Source organism: Puma concolor, chromosome A2 (assembly GCF_028749965.1).
Source record: "Puma concolor isolate L17-30 chromosome A2, mPumCon1.1.hap2, whole genome shotgun sequence".
Classification (NCBI taxonomy): Eukaryota; Metazoa; Chordata; class Mammalia; order Carnivora; family Felidae; genus Puma; species Puma concolor.
In genome coordinates, this window is record NC_141668.1 from 155,109,738 (window position 1) to 155,130,571 (window position 20,834).

General features: G+C 50.2%; 1 protein-coding gene and 1 long non-coding RNA gene across 7 annotated transcripts in view; one reads left to right on the top strand and one right to left on the bottom strand.

Annotated features, from left to right (window-relative positions):
- The window catches only part of LOC147583620 (uncharacterized), an 83,141-nt gene that overhangs the window by 1,388 nt on the left and 60,919 nt on the right, over positions 1 to 20,834 (bottom strand). Inside the window, exon 5 of one of the 6 annotated variants that reach the window (XR_015248408.1) lies at positions 4,668 to 4,752. This is a non-coding gene — a long non-coding RNA (uncharacterized LOC147583620). Of the gene's footprint in view, positions 1 to 3,245; positions 4,753 to 10,863; positions 13,512 to 20,575; positions 20,713 to 20,834 lie in introns of those variants that run through there. The other 5 variants (XR_015248407.1, XR_015248412.1, XR_015248410.1 and 2 more) reach the window with 5 other exon arrangements.
- Positions 1,589 to 20,834, top strand: part of KIF9 (kinesin family member 9) — a 30,499-nt gene continuing 11,253 nt past the window's right edge. Inside the window, exons 1-9 of the mRNA XM_086698376.1 lie at positions 1,589 to 1,775; positions 9,079 to 9,147; positions 9,893 to 9,997; positions 11,158 to 11,213; positions 12,219 to 12,309; positions 12,766 to 12,899; positions 14,225 to 14,416; positions 16,434 to 16,648; positions 20,498 to 20,674. Coding sequence (XP_086554502.1) covers positions 1,725 to 1,775; positions 9,079 to 9,147; positions 9,893 to 9,997; positions 11,158 to 11,213; positions 12,219 to 12,309; positions 12,766 to 12,899; positions 14,225 to 14,416; positions 16,434 to 16,648; positions 20,498 to 20,674 — 1,090 coding nt within the window. The 5' untranslated portion in view covers positions 1,589 to 1,724. The remainder of the gene's footprint in view (positions 1,776 to 9,078; positions 9,148 to 9,892; positions 9,998 to 11,157; positions 11,214 to 12,218; positions 12,310 to 12,765; positions 12,900 to 14,224; positions 14,417 to 16,433; positions 16,649 to 20,497; positions 20,675 to 20,834) is intronic.

Consider the following 20,834-nt stretch of genomic DNA (forward strand, 5'->3'; position numbering starts at 1 on the left):
AGGCAACTGTGGGCCTGATGGTATGGCTCATGCCGGGAACACCTGGCTGCTGCAGGGGGAGTGGGGGGTGGTGTTCAGGAAGGAGAAGGGGGAGAAAAGACTCCAGAGGCTGCTTGGGTCCTGGCGGCCAGGGTGCCGCCTTGGCTGTTCTGTTGGTTGCTGGGGTGTCATGGGGTTTGAGCAGGGAGGGCTGTGGCCAGAGTTGTGACTCAGGAAGATGAACCCAGCAGCAGGACCCAGGGGACCTGGGAGGGGACAAGCTTAGGAGACCCAAAGGCAGGAATATGGGCTCTAATGGCTGAGGCAGTGACACAGGTGAGCTCACACGACTGGGCATTCCGGCTGAGGCTTCCCTTCTTCCTCTGAAGGGCCACTCAGCATAAATAAGACAGATTTGGAAAGCATTTTGTCAGGTGTGGATGTTTAAGGCAAGCCTCAGTCATCTGGCGAATCCACTTAGGTGAAACAGGTCCTTTCCAGGCACGCTGCAGGGCAAGATGCTCCTGCAGGGCCTCCTAGTTTCTTGCATCAGGGACCATCCCAGCTTCCAGAGAGAGCACCCTGGGGCTTGGGAGGCTGGGGAGGGAGCTCCCACTGACGTGCAGGCAGCATCCCCAGCGGGGGAAGGCTTCAGGAACCGCATAGTATAACAAGCACGAGTGAACCCCGAGAGGAGCCATATGAAAATTGGGCCTCCTGACTGCCTTGTTGAGCAATGCCCTCCAAGACGGTGGAAGGCCCCTCTCTCTCATTCCCACCCCTGAGATGGTCACCGCATAGAAAGCCATTCTGCTGGTACCCCGCCATCCCGTCCTGTGATCCAGGACGGTGCCCACGGAGCCCAGAGGAGCTGCTGGAGGGGCCTCAGGGGGTTGGGACGAAGGTATATTGGGGTGTGGAAGCTAATGAGTCTCTTCTCCAAATGCTTTAAAACCTTGACAGTGTTCCTGTCGTGGATCACATTGCTTTATTCAGGGCCGCTGCACATATGTGTGGGAGTAAACACAGCGAGGGGGTCGTGGCCACACTCGCTGCTGTTTGGAGCAGGAGAGTCCGAATCCACCCCACACAGAAGCAGCTCCGACTAGTGACAGGGGCCTCCTCCGGAGGGCCTCCTGCCAGCTCCATCCAGAGCACACCACCCACCTCTTCATGAAGTCTCCCTGACTTTACGGAGAAGCTACAAAACCTGTCTGAGGTCGCGTGGTGGGTCAGCGGTAGGGTTCTTAATCACCAGGGTGGACTGAAGAGCACTTTCGGGCCTTCTTCTGGGCCACTTCTGGGTGGCCCTCCCCCAGGCCCGCCCCCCTGTTTCGGGGCCCTGCGACAGCCCGCCATCGTGTGAGGCTGGGATCTCAGGGCCCGCCCTGTGCTACCACTGGCAGTTCCTCGTTGCCAAGGGACAGCCCTCCACCTGTCGTGTAACATCGGTGCAGTGGGGCACAGTGCTGGGGCTGTTTCTCAAGTGCCTACTTACGTGGCTGCCTCCTAGGCCTGCGGCCATAATTACCCCTGCCTGGCTGCCCCTCCAGAGGGACTCGGGTGGAACCCCCAAGGAGACCCCACACTTCACATTGGAGTAGACTTATATGCAGAAGTTCGTCTTTCCTAGTGGACTCCTTTGGCCTGTTTTGAAAATATCTCTATTCATAAGCAATTGGCCAAAGACATAGAGGGCTGTCTGATCTGTTTTTCAGCTGTCTTCACTGCGGTTTGCCAGCAGGATGAAGCTGGTCACCACTGAGCCTGCCATCAACAAAAAGTATGATGCTGAGGTAGTAAGGGGTTTGTGGGCAGATGTCTCACCGTGGAGGTGTGTGGGTTTGTTGCCTGGGTCACACAAGCCTGACTTCCCTTCCTGCCTCAATGCGATCCCGGGTCAGTCCCTTTCCACTCTGGGACAGGCCAGAGTCTTCAGAGCCCCTGGAGACCCCCCCACTTGGGGGCCACCGCACAGGTGAAAGGACCAGGTCAGGTCCCCACCCAGTTCATGTGTGAGGCTTCAGGGCCTCTGACTACCCTGGGCTTCTATATGAGAGTTCCTTAGAGCTGTTTCAGAGTTCAGTCAGTGTGGACCATCTCTCAGACTCCTCTGGTTATAACGCTACGGAACCTCTTTGCTGCCGACCTGTGTGATCCCTCTCAGCAAGCACAGCTGACCGATCAGAAGGAGCGCTCAGCACCACCACCAGGGAGGTGTAGGTTGAAACCTTAGTGAAAGTCCACCCTCAGACTAGCAAAAATTAGCACGTTTCCACAATGCAGAGTGGTGGCGAGAATGTGCAGAAACGAGAGCCTTTGTCTGTTCCTGGCCAGAGCATAATCTATTAAATTGCTTTCGAGAGCATCCTGGCAACTTCTTGTAAAGTAAAAACTCATTTACCTCATTTTCCTTCAGGATGCTTGTGGAATCATGGTTACCAGAGACAGGAGCGTGTACCTGCCCTGAGCTCATGACAAAGTAGTTAAACCTTCCAGATTCCAAATCCTAAAGGAAAATAGTGGTCCCCGTGGCTCTGTGTAACTAACCCATGGTTTGGAGGTTGAGGAGGGGGGTGGGTTAGAGCAGTGGCTCTCAGACCCTGGTAGCAGAACCCCAGGCCGGCTTCTTTTTTTTTTTTTTTTTAATGTTTGTTTGTTTGTATGTTTGTTTTGAGAGAGAGAATGTGAGGGGGCGACAGGCAGAGAGAGAGGTGAGAAAGAATCCCAAGCAGGCTCCACACCATCAGAGCAGAGCCCCACACAGGGCTTCATCTCAGGAACTGTGAGATCATGACCTGAGCAGAAACCTGGAGCCTGTCGCTTAATCGCCTGAGCCACCCAGGAGCCCCTCCAGGCAGGCTTCTGGAACCGCAGGTCACTGAACCTATTCAGAGTTCCTGATTCCATTGGCCAAAGGGTGAGGCCTAAGGATTCACGTTTCTAATAAGTTTCCAGATGCTGCTGCTGCTGCTGCTCTTCCGGGGCCACACTCAAGAACCACTGGCACAGTAGTTAAGAGCCATGGCCCCCACATTGGGGGTTCAGCAACCTCCTCTTTCCTTCCATCAGCTGTACAGCCTCAGCAGGATACTTATTCTTAGTAAGCCACCATTTCTTCAATAGTAAATTGGGGGAGTGGCAGAATCCACTCTCTAAGAGAGGCTGTGGAGAATCATACAATGGGGAGAAACCTCTTCCCACAGTGCTGTCGTGGACTGAATGCTCAGTAAATGTTAGCTAGCGCGCTGCTCGCTGTATGGGTCAGCAGTGTTCCCCTTCCCGGTGGACAGTCTGGAGGCATTCCCCACATATGTATGTGAAGAGCCTCGAGGCAGAACGGTGCCTGTGCTGCTCATTGTACTAGTGAGCAGCTGGGCACGGGACCGCTAGCCCTTCACCAGAGAGGAGCTGAGTGAGTCAGGGAGGGAGAGAGCCAGGGCTCGAGCCGCCAGCTGGATAATCTCAAGCGGATTGAAGCGGGCCAAATGGTAGCATCTGTCTAAACACATGTGAAGCATAGCTGAATATCGTTCATCGATACATGTGTGTGCATTAAAAAAAAGCAACAACAAAACACAGGGGCGAAAAGACCAACCTGAGGCTGGGGGTTCCCTCTGGGGTGTCGGGGGGGGCGGTGGACTTGGAGAGAGGTACATAGGGGCTGCATATTTGTCTGCAGTGTTTTACTTCTTTAAAAAGGTGGGTGGGGGGGCACCTGGGTGCCTCAGTCGGTTAAGTGTCTGACTCTTGATCTAAGCTCAGGTCTTGATCTCAAGGGCTGTGAGTTCAAACCCTGCAATGGGCTCCATGCTGGGTGCGAAGCCTACTTAAAAAATAAACATTTTTTTTAATTAAAAAAATTTAAGGGGCGCCTGGGTGGCTCAGTTGGTTAAGTGTTCGACTTCAGCTCAGGCCATGATCTCGCAGTCTGTGAGTTCGAGCCCCGCGTCAGGCTCTGTGCTGACAGCTCAGAGCCTGGAGCCTGCTTCGGATTCTATGCCTCCCTCTCTCTCTGTCCTTCCCCTGCTCATGCTCTGTCTCTCTCTGTCTCAAAAATAAATAAAAACATTAAAAAAAATTTTTTTAATTAAAAAAGAGCTTATCGGGCTCTGCACTGATAGGGCAGAACCTGCTTGGGATTTTCTCTCTCTCCCTTTCTCTCTGTCCCTCATGCTCTCTTTCTCTCTCTCTCTCTCAAGATAAGTAAACTTAAAAAATGATAAGCATTTATAAGCATGAGTTCTTGAGAGAGGCATGGAAAATTACCTGGGCTGCCGACTTCCATAGACCACAGCCAGTCTGCCTGTGTTATTTCTTAGCGCCCTCTTCAGTATAGATGCCTGTTTTCTGGACCATGGGGTAGCTTCTGTGGAATTGCCTCAGAGTTTTCACCTATGGACTAGGAGGCTGGACTGATGACCTCCAGGTGACCCTCGTACTCTGTCAGTCTGTGATTCTGTGAGGTGGTGTAAAGGTTGTGAGCCTTGGGTGTAAACAGGCAGCAGACAAACACTTGATATTCTGCTCTGCTGAGAGAAGATCATACCTGCAGGCTGCAGTGGGGTCAACCAGGGAAGTTTCCCGAGTGGAAAGGTGCTCCTAGCCTGGTGTGCTACTTAAACAGAAGGCGCTGAATTATCCTCATTATGTTTATGATGAAAACCCCTGACCGTCAGGGAACTTACTTGAGTCTGTGCTGTTTCCAAGGCATTAGTTCCATCCAGAAAATGTCCCTGATCTTTAAAGGCATTGGTCAGGTTCGTGTTCCATCTGAGATACAAAAAAAAAAAGGAGTTGGTCAGCCAGGAGGTGCTGCCAGGCCCTGTTCTGTGGGGTCTGGTGCTCCAGCCCTGTGTTTCCAAGCAGCTTCTTTCCATTCGGTACAGGAGGGTGAGTCTGCCAGGCATGAGGAGAAGCACCTATGGTCTCAGGATGTGACATGGAGGCTGGTTACAGGGGGAGCCAATGACCCATTTCCTCACATCACCTGATTGGCCCAGAGATCTAAGCCTGGCTCCCCATGCCACACTGGACAGTCATCCAGCTGGAGGCCCTCAACAGACCAACTTTCCCTAGCGGCGGCATGATGTATTTTTTAGAACTGAGATCTCTCAGCTGAGGGGAGGGGCTTGGCCACCAAGCCTCTCCCGTTGACCTCATAGGAAGTCTACCTGAAGGAGAACCTCTTGGGGCTTCCCAGAGGGGCAGAGCCGGGATTTGGACCCTGGTCATGTGCTTTGAGTCTTAGGCTTTGTGCCCTGAATTGTCACAAAGACACCAGAATGCCAGGGTTCTGTCACCTCTCGCTGCAGACTGATCACAGCCCTGGTCACCAGTACCAGGATCCGGTTGTCAGGGGCTCCCTCCAGTGGCCATTTTTTGACAACTGAAGAACGCCCTGTTGTTCACAGAGAAGGTTCTCAGCATAAAATCCCTTGTGCCTCTCATTTGAAAGACAACAGGACAGTATCCATCAAATGTAAAATGACTCAGCAATTCTGTTTCTAGAAATATGTCATTTATCCATTCACCTAAAATCTATAGAGCACTTACCATGTGCCAGGCACTTTTTGAAGCACCTGGAGTGTGTTAATATACAAAAAACACAAATCTGTGTCCTCAAAGAGCTGACTACTGGGGGTGGGAGAGAGAGATACGATAAATATAAGAAATAAATGAGCCTGGCTGGCTTAGTCGGGAGAGCATATAATTCTATTAAAAAAATTTTTTTTTATTAGTTTTCTTTATTTCTGAGAGGCAGAGAGAGGCAGAGCATGTGTGGGGGAGGGGCAGAGAGAGAGGGAGACACAGAATTGGAAGCAGGCTCCAGGCTCTGAGCTGTCAGCACAGAGCCCGATGCGGGGCCCGAACTCACCAACTTTGAGATCATGACCTGAGCTGAAGTCAGACGTTCAACTGACTAAGCCACCCAGGAGCCCCAGGGAGAGCATGTAATTCTTACTCTCGGATTTGTGAGTTTGAGCCCCAGATTCGGTGTAGAGATTACTTAAATAAATAAACTTAAAAAAAAATAAAAGAAGTGAATCTAGATCCTGCCATTTGCAACAACATTGATGAACTTAGAAGACATTATTCCAAGTGAAATAAACCAGATACAGAAGGAAAAATACTGCAAGATCTCACTTACATGTGGAACCTAAAAAGTCAAATTCACAGAAACAGGGAGTAGAGTGGTGGTTACCAAGAGTGGGGGTAGGGGCTGAGGAAAGGGGAAATGTTGGTCAAAGTACACAAATTTTCATTTATAGGATGGATAAGTTCTGGGGATCTTATCTTATCCCCAGTTCAGTACAGCATGGTGACCATAGTTAATAATACCATATTGTAGGGGTACCTGGGTGGCTCAGTCGGTTGAGCGTCCGACTTCAGCTCAGGTCATGATCTTGCACTCTGTGAATTCAAGCCCCACATTGAGCTCTGTGCTGACAGCTCAGAGCCTGGAGCCTGCTTCGGATTCTATATCTCCCCCTCTCTCTGCCCCTGCCTTGCTCGTGCTTTGTCTCTCTCTCTCAAAAATAAACATTAAACATTATTCAAAAAATAATACCGTATTGTATACTGTATTTAAAAAATGCTTTATTGCTCAAAAATGCTAACCATCATCTGAGCTTTGCTGGGAAAGTAGATGTCAGATGCTCTTAACCACACACAAAAAATTGTCCCTAGGTGAGGAGATAGATATGTTAGCTAACTTGACTATAGTAATCATTTTACTATGTATGTGTATATCATGTTGTACACCTCAAATATTCAGGCATACCTCCAGAGATATTGTGGGTTCAGTTCTAGACCACTATAATATAGTGAATATCACAATAAAGCAAGTCAAATGAGTGCCTGTAAAAGTTACTTTTATGCTATACAGTAGTCTGGGGCGGGGCAAAGAGAGACGGGGAGAGAGAATCCCATGCAGCCTCTGGAACTGTCAGCATGGAGTCTGATGCAGGGCTCAATCTCACAAACTGTGATATCATGACCTGAGTTGAAATCAAGTGTTGGATGCTTAACTGATTGAGCTACCCAGGCACCCCTATACTGTAGTCTGTTAAGTGTGCAATAGCATTATGTCTAAAAAAACAATGCACCTACCTGAATTTAAAAATACTTTATTGCTGGGACACCTGGGTGGCTCAGTCAGTTCAGTGTCTGACTCTTGATCTCAGCTGAGGTCTTGATCTCAGGGTCATGAATTCAAACCCTGTGTCGGGCTCCATGCTGGGCATGGAGCCTACTTCACCCCAAGTCTGAGCTTTCAGTGACTCATAATCCCTGATCACAGGTAATATAACAAATAAAATAATAATGAAAAATTTGAAATACTGCAGAAGTCACCAAATGTAACACAGAGACAGGAAGTGAGCAAATGTTGTGGAAAAATAGTGCCGATAGACTTGCCTGATTCAGGGTTGCCACAAATCTTCAATCTATAAAAAACAGTATCTGAGAAGCTCAGTAAAGCAAAGAACAGTGAAATGAGGTATGCGTGCCTACAATTTTTCTTTAAAAAATGTTTAAAGGGGTGCCTGGGTGGCTCAGTTGGTTGAGCATCTGACTCTCGATTTCAGCTCAGGTTATGATCTCATGGTTTGTGAGTTGGAGCCCCACATTGCGCTCTGCACTGACAGCGTGGAGCCTGCTTGGGATTCTCTCTCTTCCTCTCTCTCTCCCCCTGCTCTCTCTCTCTCTCAAAATAAATAAATAAATTTAAAAACAAGTTAAAAAAGGGACGCCTGGGTGGCTCAGTCGGTTAAATGTCCAACTTCAGCTCAGGTCACGATCTCACGGTCCGTGAATTCGAGCCCTGCGTCAGGCTCTGTGCTGCCAGCTCAGAGCCTGGAGCCCGTTTCAGATTCTGTGTTTCCCTCTCTCTCGGCCCCTCCCCTGTTCATGCTCTGTCTCTCTCTGTCTCAAAAATAAATAAACGTTAAAAAATAAATAAATAAATAAATAAATAAATAAATAAATAAATAAATAAAAATTAAAAAATAAAAATATTAAAAAAAAAAAAGAAATAGGTAAGTTCTAGAGCTCCACCATCCAGTATAGTAGCTGCTACTCGCTTGGGGTTATTTAAATTAGTTACATAAAATTAAAAGTTCACTTCCTTGGTCACCCTAATGACATTTCCAGGGTTCAGTAGCTACGTGTAACTCAGGGCCCAGATATAGAACATTTCCATCATTACAGGAAGTACTGTCAAACAGCACTGCTCTAGGGTGTGTTGGTGATAGGTGCTATAAAAAAAATTAGAGCAAGATTTGAAAAAAGAGTGGTGTGGGAGTGGGGAGTGTGTAAAACTGACGTTTTACATCGAGTGATTGAAATGTGCCTAATTTAGAAGCTTTTGAACAAAGACTTGAAGGAGGTGTGGGGGTGTGCCAGGGCAACACCTGGGGGAAGAGTGTCCTGGGCAGAGGGGACAGGCAGTGCAGAGGCGGGAGTGTGCCAATTTGGTAGGAGTGGAATGAGCTTGGAGGAGAACGGTAGGGAAGAGTTAATGGGGGCAGATCACAAAGAGCCTGTGTTATCCTACAGAAACCTATAAAGACACAAAGATGTAAGTACAAAAATGTTGTGCAGCCTTGTTTGTAACAGCAAAACTTTGGAGGTGACATACGTGATTATCAGCAGGGAATGTGACATGTTTTTGTGCAGTGGTTGGGAAGGATGAGGGTAAAAGGTACGACTGCGTGGAGAGCCTCCTGGAGGCAGTGGGCTGCAATGAGAAGGCCTTCACCCTGGTAGACTGGAAATAACCCGAAGTTCCTGGAAGTTGAGGTGTGAGGTTGCCCTGTGGGTGCCTGTGCTCACTCTGTTAAATCTCCTCTGTCTGCTGAAAGAAGCAGAGGCCAGAGGACTTGTGAGGCCCCCGAAGGCCCTAAACTCACCCCAGTTGGGAAGGAGTCACTGGCGGGGAAGGAATTGTCCAGATGCTGAGATCACACTCCATGGATTACCAGGAGGGGCCAGGATGTCCGGCCACAGGTTGGGGAACTGTGGGCTTGATGTGGAAGAGGCAGAGTGGCCTCTCTGACTGTCCTCCCTGCCCCGTCCCAAACTGTGTTTCCCTGGCAGCGAATGGTCAAGAACCTGGAGAAGGAGCTGGCACTGCTCAAGCAGGAGCTGGCCATCCACGACAGCCTGGTAAGGGGCTGGAGGCAGGTGGCTGGGTGAGGGGCTGGCCGGAGTGCTGGAGGGACTGCGGTCACAGTACCAGGTGGGCAGAGGGACTGGGTGGACAGGCCCCAGGAGGGCCAAGTAGGCAGGGAGACTTTGGGGTCAGAGGGGCTAAGGAGCCAGGGATGCCTGGTGGGCAGGGAAATTGGAAGAGCAGGAGGATGTGGGCAGGGGTGTCATATATCAGGGAGCAGAGGCAGACAGTTGGCAGGAAGATGAGGGGCAGGGGGCCAGGTGCCAGGCAGGTAGGGCAGGGATAGATAGCATGATGGTCAAGGTCAGAGGAGGTGGGGCATACTGGGCAGCGGGGGAGGGGCAGCAGCATAGAGCCCTGAGGGCAGAGGGTGGGGTCAGGAGACCTCTGGTGGCTTGCCTGGGCCTGCTCATGGGTGGGGGGGGAGGTGTCTCAAGGCAGAGGCAGCCACCTCCTGCCCATGGCTGTCATCCTAGAGTCTCCTGAGACTCAGCCAGCAGAGCCCTTTGCTTGGAGTGGCAAGCTCATGACAGGTGGCTTTCCTTCCCTCCAAGACCCAGTTGTCCCTCTGTGACCCGAGCACCTGGCCAGGACCTGATGGTGAAGGGAATGGAGCTGGCTTAGGTGGCCAGGACCTGTGCCCAAACCTCTCCACCTTGATTCTCAGAATGACCCCTTCTGCCCCCGTCGGGCTCAGGTATTTGGAGCTCGTTGACATGTTCTTCATCCTCCTCCAAGGCCAACCGCACCCTTGTGAACTACGATCCCATGGATGAAATCCAGATTGCTGAGATTAACTCCCAGGTGCGGAGGTACCTGGAGGGGACACTGGACGAGATTGATGTAAGGAGCATCTCCTTGGGACCACCATGCCCAGTGGCCTGGGTCTCCCTATCCTGGGCATACCCCCACTTGTGCTGTGCTGGCCTTAGAACCTTACACTGAGTGGGTGCAGTGGGTGTCGGGTGGGTGGTGCTGGACCCCTGGCCTCGGCCCCTGCAGCCCACTGAAGCCTCAGCATCCATGTTTAGGGTTACAAGGATGGGTGTGCCCCACAGAGTGGCCAGAAGCCTTGACCGGCCCTGACCACACAGGGGGTGGTCCATCACAAGTGCAGGCCCTGGAGCCAGGCTGCCCTGAATCACGTCCCAGCTCAGCTGCCTCCTTGCTGAGTGATGTCAGCAAAATGCTTAACCTCGTGGACTTTGGTGGCCACACTTGTACAGTGAGGAGGGAAAGCAAGCTGGAATTAACTGAGCTGTAGGAGCTCAGGTGCTTGGCTGTGCCAGGTGGGGTGAGGCCATTCAAGGATGATGGTCATGCTGGTTTACAAGGCAGACACCCAGGGCCCGAGTTGGAGTAGGCCAAGGAGGAAGAGACGGCAGCCACATGGGGAAGGGCCCTCAGGAGGAAGGTTGCATTCTTTTTTCACAGTGCAGGCCAGCAAACCCTTCATCAGGGAGCTACGTGACAGACGCCTCCCCATCCCTAGCCTGTCACTGTGGCAGCTACAACTGGCAGGCCTCAGACGATGGAGGGGCAGGCCCTTCTGGCATTGTAACAGTGCTAGTCCTAGACTGACCCTCAGGGGTAATGCTTGTGGTCCCTAGGGCCGAGAGGGAAGCCAATAGCCTTCCCCCAGCCATAGATGTATATGTGTCTGTAACCACACAAAAGTTCATAACAGAACCTTTCAGCAACAGGAGAGAGCTGAGGACAATACATTTTATTAAAATGTTTTTTCTTAGTATTTTCAAGTACCAGAGACATTCTAATTTTACAGAGATCTTCCCTTAGAAAAGGTCATTTTTATAGCCTCAATAAATACTTAGCTTGAAAACTATTAAGCAATTGTTTCTTTGTTCTTGAGGAGAACAGATATGCCATTCTCAAGACAGAGGATCAAAGGGTTAGTCAAGGAGTCCTGGTTTCTCTATGAACAGAGACATACCCTGTGCTGTGCTGCCAGAGGCCTAACCTCTGCCTTGCTCTCTTCCCTCCAGATAATCAACCTCAGACAGATCCAGGAGGTGTTCAACCAGTTCCGGGTGGTTCTGAGGTAAGGGACCCTCCCCACCCACTGGATTCCTACATCAGGCTGCCATTTTCATTTCCCGTGGTCAGGGCATGGCCTCTACGTGCACTGCCTTGTCTCTCGTGGGTGAAGAGCCAGATCAGAGTTCTTGGGGTGTGCCCAGGCCCCTGAGCTCTCAAATCCTCCAGCCCTTCCCTTCCCCTGGGGGAAGCGGGGAGGACAGACATCCATTTAAGGACAACACAGAGAGGAGTCCCTGGTAGTCCCTGGTAGATGTTTCTTGAGTTCATGAACTCAACAGGAGGTCCTTAAGGAGTGCCGGCCCTGAGTGCCCTGAGCATGGCCAGAGCAGGGCATCGTGAATGCTCCCTGCTCCCCACCCCCACCTCAAGAGGCATTTGTGGTTTATATGGGTGCAGGCATACCTGTAAACTGAGTGGCTTATGCTGGGTGGATCACAGAAGTGGGTCACGCAATTCCAAAGGGCCCTTTTTAAATAATTTTTAAATGTTTATTTATTTTTGAGAGAGAGAGAGAGGGAGCTTGAGTGGTGGAGGGGCAGCAAGAGACAGAGACACAGAATCCGAAACAGGCTCCAGACTCTGAGCTGTCACACAGAGCTCGATGTGAGGCTTGAACTCACGGACCGTGAGATCATGACCTGAGCTGAAGTCGGACACTTAATCAAGTGAGCCACCCAGGCACCCCCCAAAGGGCCTTTAAAGATAGCACCTAGGAAAGCATGGTCCTGAGGCAGGCTTACAGTCCTTGTTAAAGTTATCTTGGAGCAGAAGTGCCTGGCAAGGAAGGGTGGCCATTACAAATTTGGGAGGCTGGACAATAGATGTGTGCACTGAGAAATCGGGATGTGGCATGAACTTGTTTTGTCTGGTCTGGTTCATGAGGAGGGTGTGGTTCCATCAGAGGGGGGCCACACCCACATGAGTTCTACCTCCAGTACTTGGTTCTTGCTCCAGAGGGTTCAGCATGGCCCCGGGTGTCAGGTGTTCTCTCATTCTCTCTCTCAAGCCAACAGGAACAGGAAGTGGAATCTGCTTTGCGCAGGAAGTATACCCTCATAGATAAGAATGACTTTGCAGCCATTTCTGCGGTCCAGAAGGTATGCATGGTTGCTTCTTGTTGACAGCATTCATGTCAGATGTTTCCATCCCCAGACCTTTTCAGAAGCAGCAAGTGTTCCACATTAAAGCAGATCTAGGGTTGCAACAGGTAAAGGTAACACCAGGATGAGTGTGACCCATGCAAGAGTCTGCCATACAGGAATTCAAAATGGTCTCCAAAATTAGAGACATGACCACAGACAAGACCAGTTCCTGGAGTCACGTCGGCAACAGGACTTGAGATTCTCGGTATGGCGTGGTGTTGACGTGGAAAGTGGACATTTGGTAGAATGGCCAGAGATAGTGCTGTTGGGGGCAGCTTGAAGTCAGTGGCACTGGCGACAGCTATCTTGGTGTGTGGGGTCAACGTTTCCACCAGAGCACGCATGCACTTGGGTCCCCCACAGGCCAGAACCCTTCAACTAACTCCTTGCCCTGTGGCTGGCCTCTTCCAGGCAGGGCTTGTGGACGTTGATGGCCACCTAGTAGGTGAGCCTGATGGACAAGGCTTCGGACTCGGGGTCACCCCTTTCTCTGCCAAACCTGGGAAGAAATCCAAGTCCAAGAAGACATTCAAAGAGCAGCTCAGGTGAGTAACCTTCCTGCTGCTCTACCTGCTCAACACCTGGCCCTCCTTGGCTGGTGAAAGAAGAGAGTAGCTAAGCTAGTGTCTTAGCTACTGGCTGGTCACAGTTGCTCCCATTACTGCCAGTACTAGCAGTATCCGCGGGACTCAGGTTGGGCTGGTTACCTCTTGTCCACACAGCGACCCCATGAGGTGGACATTAATGTCTCCATTTTACTGATGTGGAAACCAAGGCCCAGGGGTGTGGTCCAAGGCCACACCACTGATGAGTGGTAGAGTAGAAGAGAGAGGCCAGGCTAGCACTCCCCACTTTAGTACTGCACGCGGAAACCACCTGTGACCCAGCTGCCTGGTGCTCATGTCACCTAAAAACCACAGTTCACCTTTCAGGCAAGGATCATTTGTGTATGCAAGGCTCACTTAATGAGACACTCTCCCTGGGAGATGCTGGTAGCAGTGGACAAAGAGCATAGGCTCTAGGAAGCGCCTTTCACCCTTGTGTGAGGCATGACAGCCTCTCTGTGCTTCCATTTTCTGGTCCCTAAGTTGGGACTCATAATGGTAGCATCAAAATCACGGGGGTTGTGAAGATGTGGGTGAATGCAGTCCCCGTACCTAGAAAGTACACAGTGGGAATGTGTTGTTGTTGTTACTATCACTTGGTCAAGGACACAGTCCAAAGCTGATTGTGCAAAACCATCACATGCAGGACAGGAGTCAGGTAGCGGGGGTTGCCGAGGCCTCTCGCATCCTCCTGATGATTCAGGCCTGCTCAGACGTGCCTCTCTGAGAAGGAGGACCCTGGGCACCGTCACTCGGAGGGGGAGGGCAGCTACCTTCCTGGGAGCTGGTGTGGGCACCCATGTAGGTGGGAGAATGCAGAACTCATGGGCTGGTCAAGGTATCAGGGCAGACATGTCTTGCTTTACCTTCGGTCCCCAGACCTAACCTGGATGGGGGCTCTGCCACTCCTTCCCAGGGGTGCCTGTGTGATAAGTGCCTCAATGGCCAGGATATTCCCAGGAGCCTGTGGCCCACCCCACAGGTGCACCTGCTTCCAGACCTGGAGACTGCCATTTTCCCAGGTGTCTCCTGCTGAGGCTGCTGAAGGGAGGGCTACTTATTCTGACGAGGAGGAGAAGAATGCTCTCCTCTTCCTATCCATAGGGTCTTACTCTTTGCGTTTGGGCCCACATGTATGATCTAAATAAGACTGAGTGGGATGGGGCTTCTGATATAAGAGGGTTTGGAAAGGTCACTCTCCTCAGCACCAGAGACACCTTACTGCCCATGACTAAGCCTGGGGTCTTCCTGCCTTCTCCTCCTAGCTCCTCAGCAAGAAAGGAAGGTGCCAGCAGCCCTGTGAGTGGCAAGGAGTTGGATGTCTCTACGTCCAAGACCCAGCTGACCCCATCCTCCAAGGAGGGGGATGTCAAAGACATGACGATACGGGAACGGGAGACCTCCAGCATTGAGCCCCTTCCTTCGGACTCCCCAAAGGAGGAATTACGCCCACCCAGGTGACCCTCTAATGGTAGTTCCTGCTCCAGATCTTTCAAAACCAGAATGTGATCCTCAACATGTGAATAGTGCCTGTAGATACATGAGATACAACAGGGGATAACAGGCAAAGACTAGGAGTACAATCCAAAAAGAAGTAACAAAAAAAAAAAAAAGAAGAAGAAGTAACATGATGGCTTATACACATGCAAAATGGTCCCGCCTCAGGACTCCTCCAAGATACGCAGTTACACATGGAATCATTTTAGACCCTTCAAATAGCCATTATTTAAATAAAAATTTTTAGGGGCACCTGGGTGGCTCAGTCAGTTGAGCGTCTGACTTCAGCTCAAGTCATGATTTCATGGTTTGTGAGTTTGAGCCCCACATCAGGCTCTCTGCTATCACTGCAGAGCCCGCTCGGTTGCTCTGTCCCTCTTGCTCTCTACCACTCCCCTGCTCATGCTCTGTCTCTCTAGAAAATAAATAAGCATTAAAAAAAAAATTTTTTTTTTTAAATAACTAATGCATTTAAAAGGCCCCTCAGGGTGCTTGGGTGGCTCAGTCAGTGTCTGACTCATGATCTCAGCTCAGGTCTTGATCTCAGGGTCATGAGTTCAAGCCCCATGTTGGGCTCCATGCTGGGTTTGAAGCCTACTTAAAGACAAAGAAAAAAAAAGGCACCAAATTCTCAAGGTATGAGACCCCTTCCTCTGGCTACCCAGTTTCTCTCCCTGGTGAGTCAGTCATTGAGTGTTCAGTAATCCATCCTGAGGAAATAATTAGAGATGTGCACAAAGATTTGTGCAAACAGATGTTCATTGCATCATCAATTTTAAAAGGTGACAACAGTTTTTTTGTGAAATACCTTCAGGAGCTAATGTGATGGCAAAGGCACTAAATGAGTTATTATCTCTGCCCTTGGGATGTACAAGGATGTGCATGAAGAATTTTTTCCCCAGCAGGTGAACAGTTCTAAGCACTCAGAAGTTGGAAGTACTGGACAGTGAATACTGTCTTGAGTCTACATTTAACATATTACTATACCTATTTCATCACACATCCATCTTTCTCTCCATCCCTCTTATTTAAAAAAAATTTTTTTTTAACATTTATGCATTTTTGAGAGTGAGAGAGACAGAGTGTGAGCAGGGGAGGGGCAGAGAGAGAGGGAGACACAGAATCCGAAGCAGGCTCCTGTCTCTGAGCTGTCAGCACAGAGCCTGACGTAGCGCTCAAACTCATGGACCACAAGATCATGACCTGAGCTGAAGTCGGACGCCTAACTCACTGAGCCACCCAGTCACCCCAATCCCTCTTATTTTTTCGATGCATTTCATAGGAAGTTGCAGACGATCTGCTTCTCCCTGCCCCAGCACTTCAAATTATATCTTGTTAACCAGAGTTCTCGGGGCTCCTTATAACACGAAAGAATGGTTCTGTGAATGACGTAAGATGTAAAATTACATCTACTGTGTGACCTCAAACATTAAAGAAACTTTAATTATTTATTTATTTTTATTTTAGAGAGAGAGGGAGAGAACATGTGTGAGCGGGGGAGAGGAGCAGAGGGTGAGAGAGAATCCCAAGCAGGCTCCATGCTCAGCATGGAGCCCGAGATGGGGCTTGATCCCACGAGCCTGGGATCATGACCTGAGCCGAAATCAAGAGTCAGATGCTCAACTGACTGAGCCACCCAAGTGCTCCTCAAACATTAAAAAAATTATCGAAGAGATCCCTGAAGTAGAGACACCAAAGTGTAATTGCTAATAGGCAGTGAGTGGTTTTTTGCTTTGTTTTCTGTTTTTTACACTTTTCCTTGCTGTCCTCACTTTCTGCAATGGTCATGTGTCCTTGCTTGCTGAGTGAGACAGACACAGGTGAGCGGTTCCCACACAGGGTAGCTCCAGTGCAGGATAGGTGGTGCCTGGGAGTTTGGGCCTTCTGCCCACAGAAGCCCCGGCGAAGAGAGGCCAAGTGCCTCTAGGCTCTAAGACCCTGCCCCACTTTCTCCTTCCCCTCCCCCTCTGTCTTCAGGCCCAGTACCCCACCCCCCAAACCCGTGGCCTTCGAGGACTTTAAGAATGAGCGAGGCAGTGAGATCAACCGCATCTTCAAAGAGAACAAATCCATCTTGAATGAGCGGAGGAAAAGGGCCAGCGAGACCACACAGCGCATCAATGCCATCAAGCGGGAGATGGACGTGACCAAGGAGGCACTAAATTTCCAGAAGTCACTCCGGGAGAAACAAGGTAAATATGATGGGAAGATAGTGGGGTGGGGGGTGGCCGTGGGAGCTGAACATCCTGCGCTAAATGGGGCAGCCCTGGGTACTGGAGGACTCAGATGGGAGGGGGCCGCAGGGCATGTTGGGGTGCAGTCTTCACCCCTGGGTCACATGGCTCTAGTCAGCCCTGGGAATCACAGGGTCCTTCCCTGTCAGTCAGCTTCTGCCTGTGGGCCCCCCATTATTTTGTTATCTCAGACCTAGGTGCTTCTCCCAGTGGAGAAGCAGGCCTTGGGCTTATAGAGGCTTCCCCAGGAAAATGGGCAGCTGGTGTCCCCCACAAGGCCCCGAGATCCTGGTGTGGTCTCCTTACTACCCAGGGTAGTCTGACTGACATGAGGGTGCTGGTCAAGACACAGGAAACTGAGGAAGGAAAGAGAATATGGATACCAGAGAGCCTGGGGATCCATTGTCACTAGGACCATTCCTTATGCCAAACCCTCAACACCCAATGCTGGCCTGGCAAAATCTCATCCCCTAAGCCAGGTGGTATGGGGGGCCCTCAGGCTCAGAAAGCAGGGACCTTACTGTGAGGAGGGTGCTCACCTGGTTACCCTGACCTGGTGCCCTTGTCACAGTGGCAGACACTGCCCACACCTGCACTGTGGGCCAGGGACCCTCAAGCTTGAGTATTCAGAGAACTCCTCTGGGAGGGCTAGTCAAACACAGGTTCCCAGGCCCGGACTGCTGGTTCTAACTCAGGAGATCTGGAGCAAGGCTCAGAACCTGCATTTTAATGAGTAACCATCCTGACTCTGAGGCCAGAGGTTCAGAAACCACATCTTTGTTCATATTCCTGGCTTGGTCCCATTGTCCTTTCAGCAGGGCACACCAGAGGTTACTGGGCTTTATCTTGCTAAATCACAACCTTTTTCCAGGTGGTTATCAGTGGGGACATCTCTAGATGTCATCTGTTTTATTTCTGCAGGCCAGGTGGATCATGTCACAGTGAGACACGTACCTTGCTCATTTACTTCTCAGAGGGCACCTCCAAATTCTTGAGGCCACTCTGCTCACACCCTACAGAGCAACTCACACACTATTCCAGAGGGCAAAGCCTCCAAGGATCTGGGGACAGGGAAGGGCTGGTGACGGTGGCTCTCATGCCCCCGCCCAGAAGCTCCAGGTGCCCCCAGAGCCAAGTACTTCTTTGTCTCTTCTGCCCACACCTTCTTTGAATGTACAATTTCTTATTACATATTTACATACCTTAAATAATATATACTCATGCTGTGCTGACATATCATCTATGCCTAAATATACCTGAAAACAGATGTTTTTAAAGGATGAGATGAAGAATAAATAAACAGTATTTTAACATATTTTAGGGGCACCTGGGTGGCTCAGTCAGTTGGGCGTCCAGCTTCGGCTCAGGTCATGATCTCATGGCTCGTGAGTTCAAGCCCCGCGTCGTGCTCTGTGCTGACAGCTCAGAGCCTGGAGCCTGCTTCATGTTCTATGTCTACCTCTCTTTCTGCCCCTCCCCTGCTCATGCTGTCTCTCTCTGTCTCTCAAAAATAAATAAACATTATAAAAATAAAAATAAAATATTTTAAATTAGGGGCACCTGGGTGGCTCAGTCAGTTAAGCATCCAACTCTCGATTTCAGCTCAGGTCATAACCTAACAGTCGTGACATTGAGCCCTAAGTTGGGCTCTGTGCTAGGCATGGAGCCCACTTAGGATTCTCTCTCCATCTCTCTCTCTCTCTATCCCTCCCCCGCTCATGCATGCACCCTTTCTCCCAAAATCAATAAACATTAAAAAAATTACATTCAATTGATTAAAAAAAATAGTAAAATAAAATACTTACAATTTTATCTGTCAGAGGCACCTGGGTGGCTCAGTTGGTTTAAGCATCCAACTGTTGATTTTGGCTCCGGTCATGATCTCATGGTTCGTGGGTTTGAGCCCTGCATCCGGCTCTGCACTGATGGCACAGAGTCTGTTTAGAATTCTCTCTCTCTCACTCTTTCTCTGCTCCCCCTCATGGTCCTGAACTCTCTCTCAAAATAAATAAACTTATAAATAAATAAATAAATAAATAAATAAATAAATAAATAAATAAATAAATTTTATCTTTCAGTACCAAAGAAAACATTTTTGCTCTTACCCCCAACATCACTTGTTTTCCCATTGGTTATTAAAATACCAAATAAAATACTTTTATCTTGAGGAAATAGATCAACTGAATTCATTTTTTGATTCATTTTGATTGATAGCCACTTATTGGCCCAGAAGGTCAGCAAATTTGGCATGTTGATTAGTGTTTTGTGAAAGAAAAATGAAAAATCATTTTAATTTTAAAAAAATGTTTATTTTGAGAGACAGAGAATGTGCAAGCAAGGTACGGGCAGAGGGAGAGGGAGAGAGAGAGAATCCCAAGCAGGCTCCATGCTGTCAGCGCAGACCCCGACACGGGGCTCTATCCCATGAACTGTGAGATCATGACCCGAGCCATAACCAAGAGTGGGATGCTTAACTGACTGAGCCACCCAGGTGCCCCTGAAAAATCATTTTAGGTTGAAGTGTTTTCCTTGCAGATAATCAGAGAACCCCCCTCCCCCGCAGTGGGACACAGGGTGCTCACAGTCCCTCCCCATGTCAACAGAATACTGTAAAGACTCTGTGAAATAGAATACTGTAAAGACCTTATAAAGGATTTGTGTCTGTCACAGTGACCACACTGGGGACTGCCCACAGTACACGGACCAGGTCAGTCCACACTGTACCCTCCAACTCCAGACTCCTTGAATTGGGACCAATTCAAGGTCCCAGTTGCCTTTCCATATGTGGTGTCTGTGACAGCGTCTTAACTTTTCTGCAGTAAACCTCAGCGGAAGGGCACCTGGAGACTGCCTCGCACACCCCTGCCACACACCTCAGTCGCACGCAGGACTCACTCTCCAGGGGTCCTGGGGTGGAAGCCCCACACTCCCTGGTGGGGGGGGGGGGTTGACATGATGCCTATGTTGAGCTTTCAAGGTGCTGTGGGCAGTGGCAGTGGCTGAGGTGCGTGACTCCACAGACCATGTTGTCTTAACTCAGCAACCCTCGTCAACTGACAGACCTTCGAAGGTCATGCAGAGACCGTGAGTAGAGCTGACGAACAGCGCAACTGACCCCTCTCCTCCCGGAGCTTCTGACAGCCACTCGACATGATACAGATTTACAGCCACTGTTATTAATAGGGAACCTTGCCCAAGTGCTGGCAGTTCATGTATATAGCTTACAAAAAAGGAAAACATCCATTTAATCCAGGTGCTTACTAAATTATCTTTGGCCACTGAGGTTTAAGATCAACGTAAGTGTGAAACATGGGCCATCTCTACCCTCTCCTCTGCCACCCCTCTTGTTCTTTTTTTTTTTTTTTTTAATGTTTATTTTTTGAGAGAGAGAGAGAGAGACAGGGCATGAGCGGGGGAGGGGCAGAGAGGGAGAGAGGGAGACACAGAATCTGAAGCAGGCTCCAGGCTCCGAGCTGTCAGCACAGAGCCCAAGGCGGGGCTTGAACCCAGGGACTGTGAGACCATGACCTGAGCCGAAGTTGGATGCATAACCGACTGAGGCACCCAGGCACCCCCACCTGTTCTTAAAGGTGCCAGTGTGGCCCCTCTGGCCTGAGTTCCCTCTTCCACATATGTCCTGGTCGCCTGGCAAGTCCAGGTGCTTTGTCCACCCGCACACCACACCCCAGCCTTTCCTCTGGTTTCTGGTCTTCAGGCTTTGCCAGCACTTTGTTCTGTCCTTCCAGAATACCTTCCTCCCCACACCCCAAGTGAGCACCTCATTCTCTGACTCCTGTGTCCCTGCAGGTGAGTATGAGAACAAGGGGCTGATGATCATCGATGAGGAGGAATTCCTGCTGATCCTGAAGCTCAAAGACCTCAAGAAGCAGTACCGTACTGAGTATCAGGACTTGCGAGACCTCAGGGCAGAGATCCAGTACTGCCAGCACTTGGTGGATCAGTGTCGTCACCGCCTGCTCACAGGTGTGCCATTTGGGAAGGTCGGCTGGCCACCTGAGGTCCTGGGAGACAGAGGGCAAGACCACGACCTGGGTTCTAGAAGTGGCTTCAGAGCGTCTCTCTGACAGAGGCTGGGGCTGGACAGGGGCTTCAGAAGTGTTTCCAAGAGGGGCGCCTGGGTGGC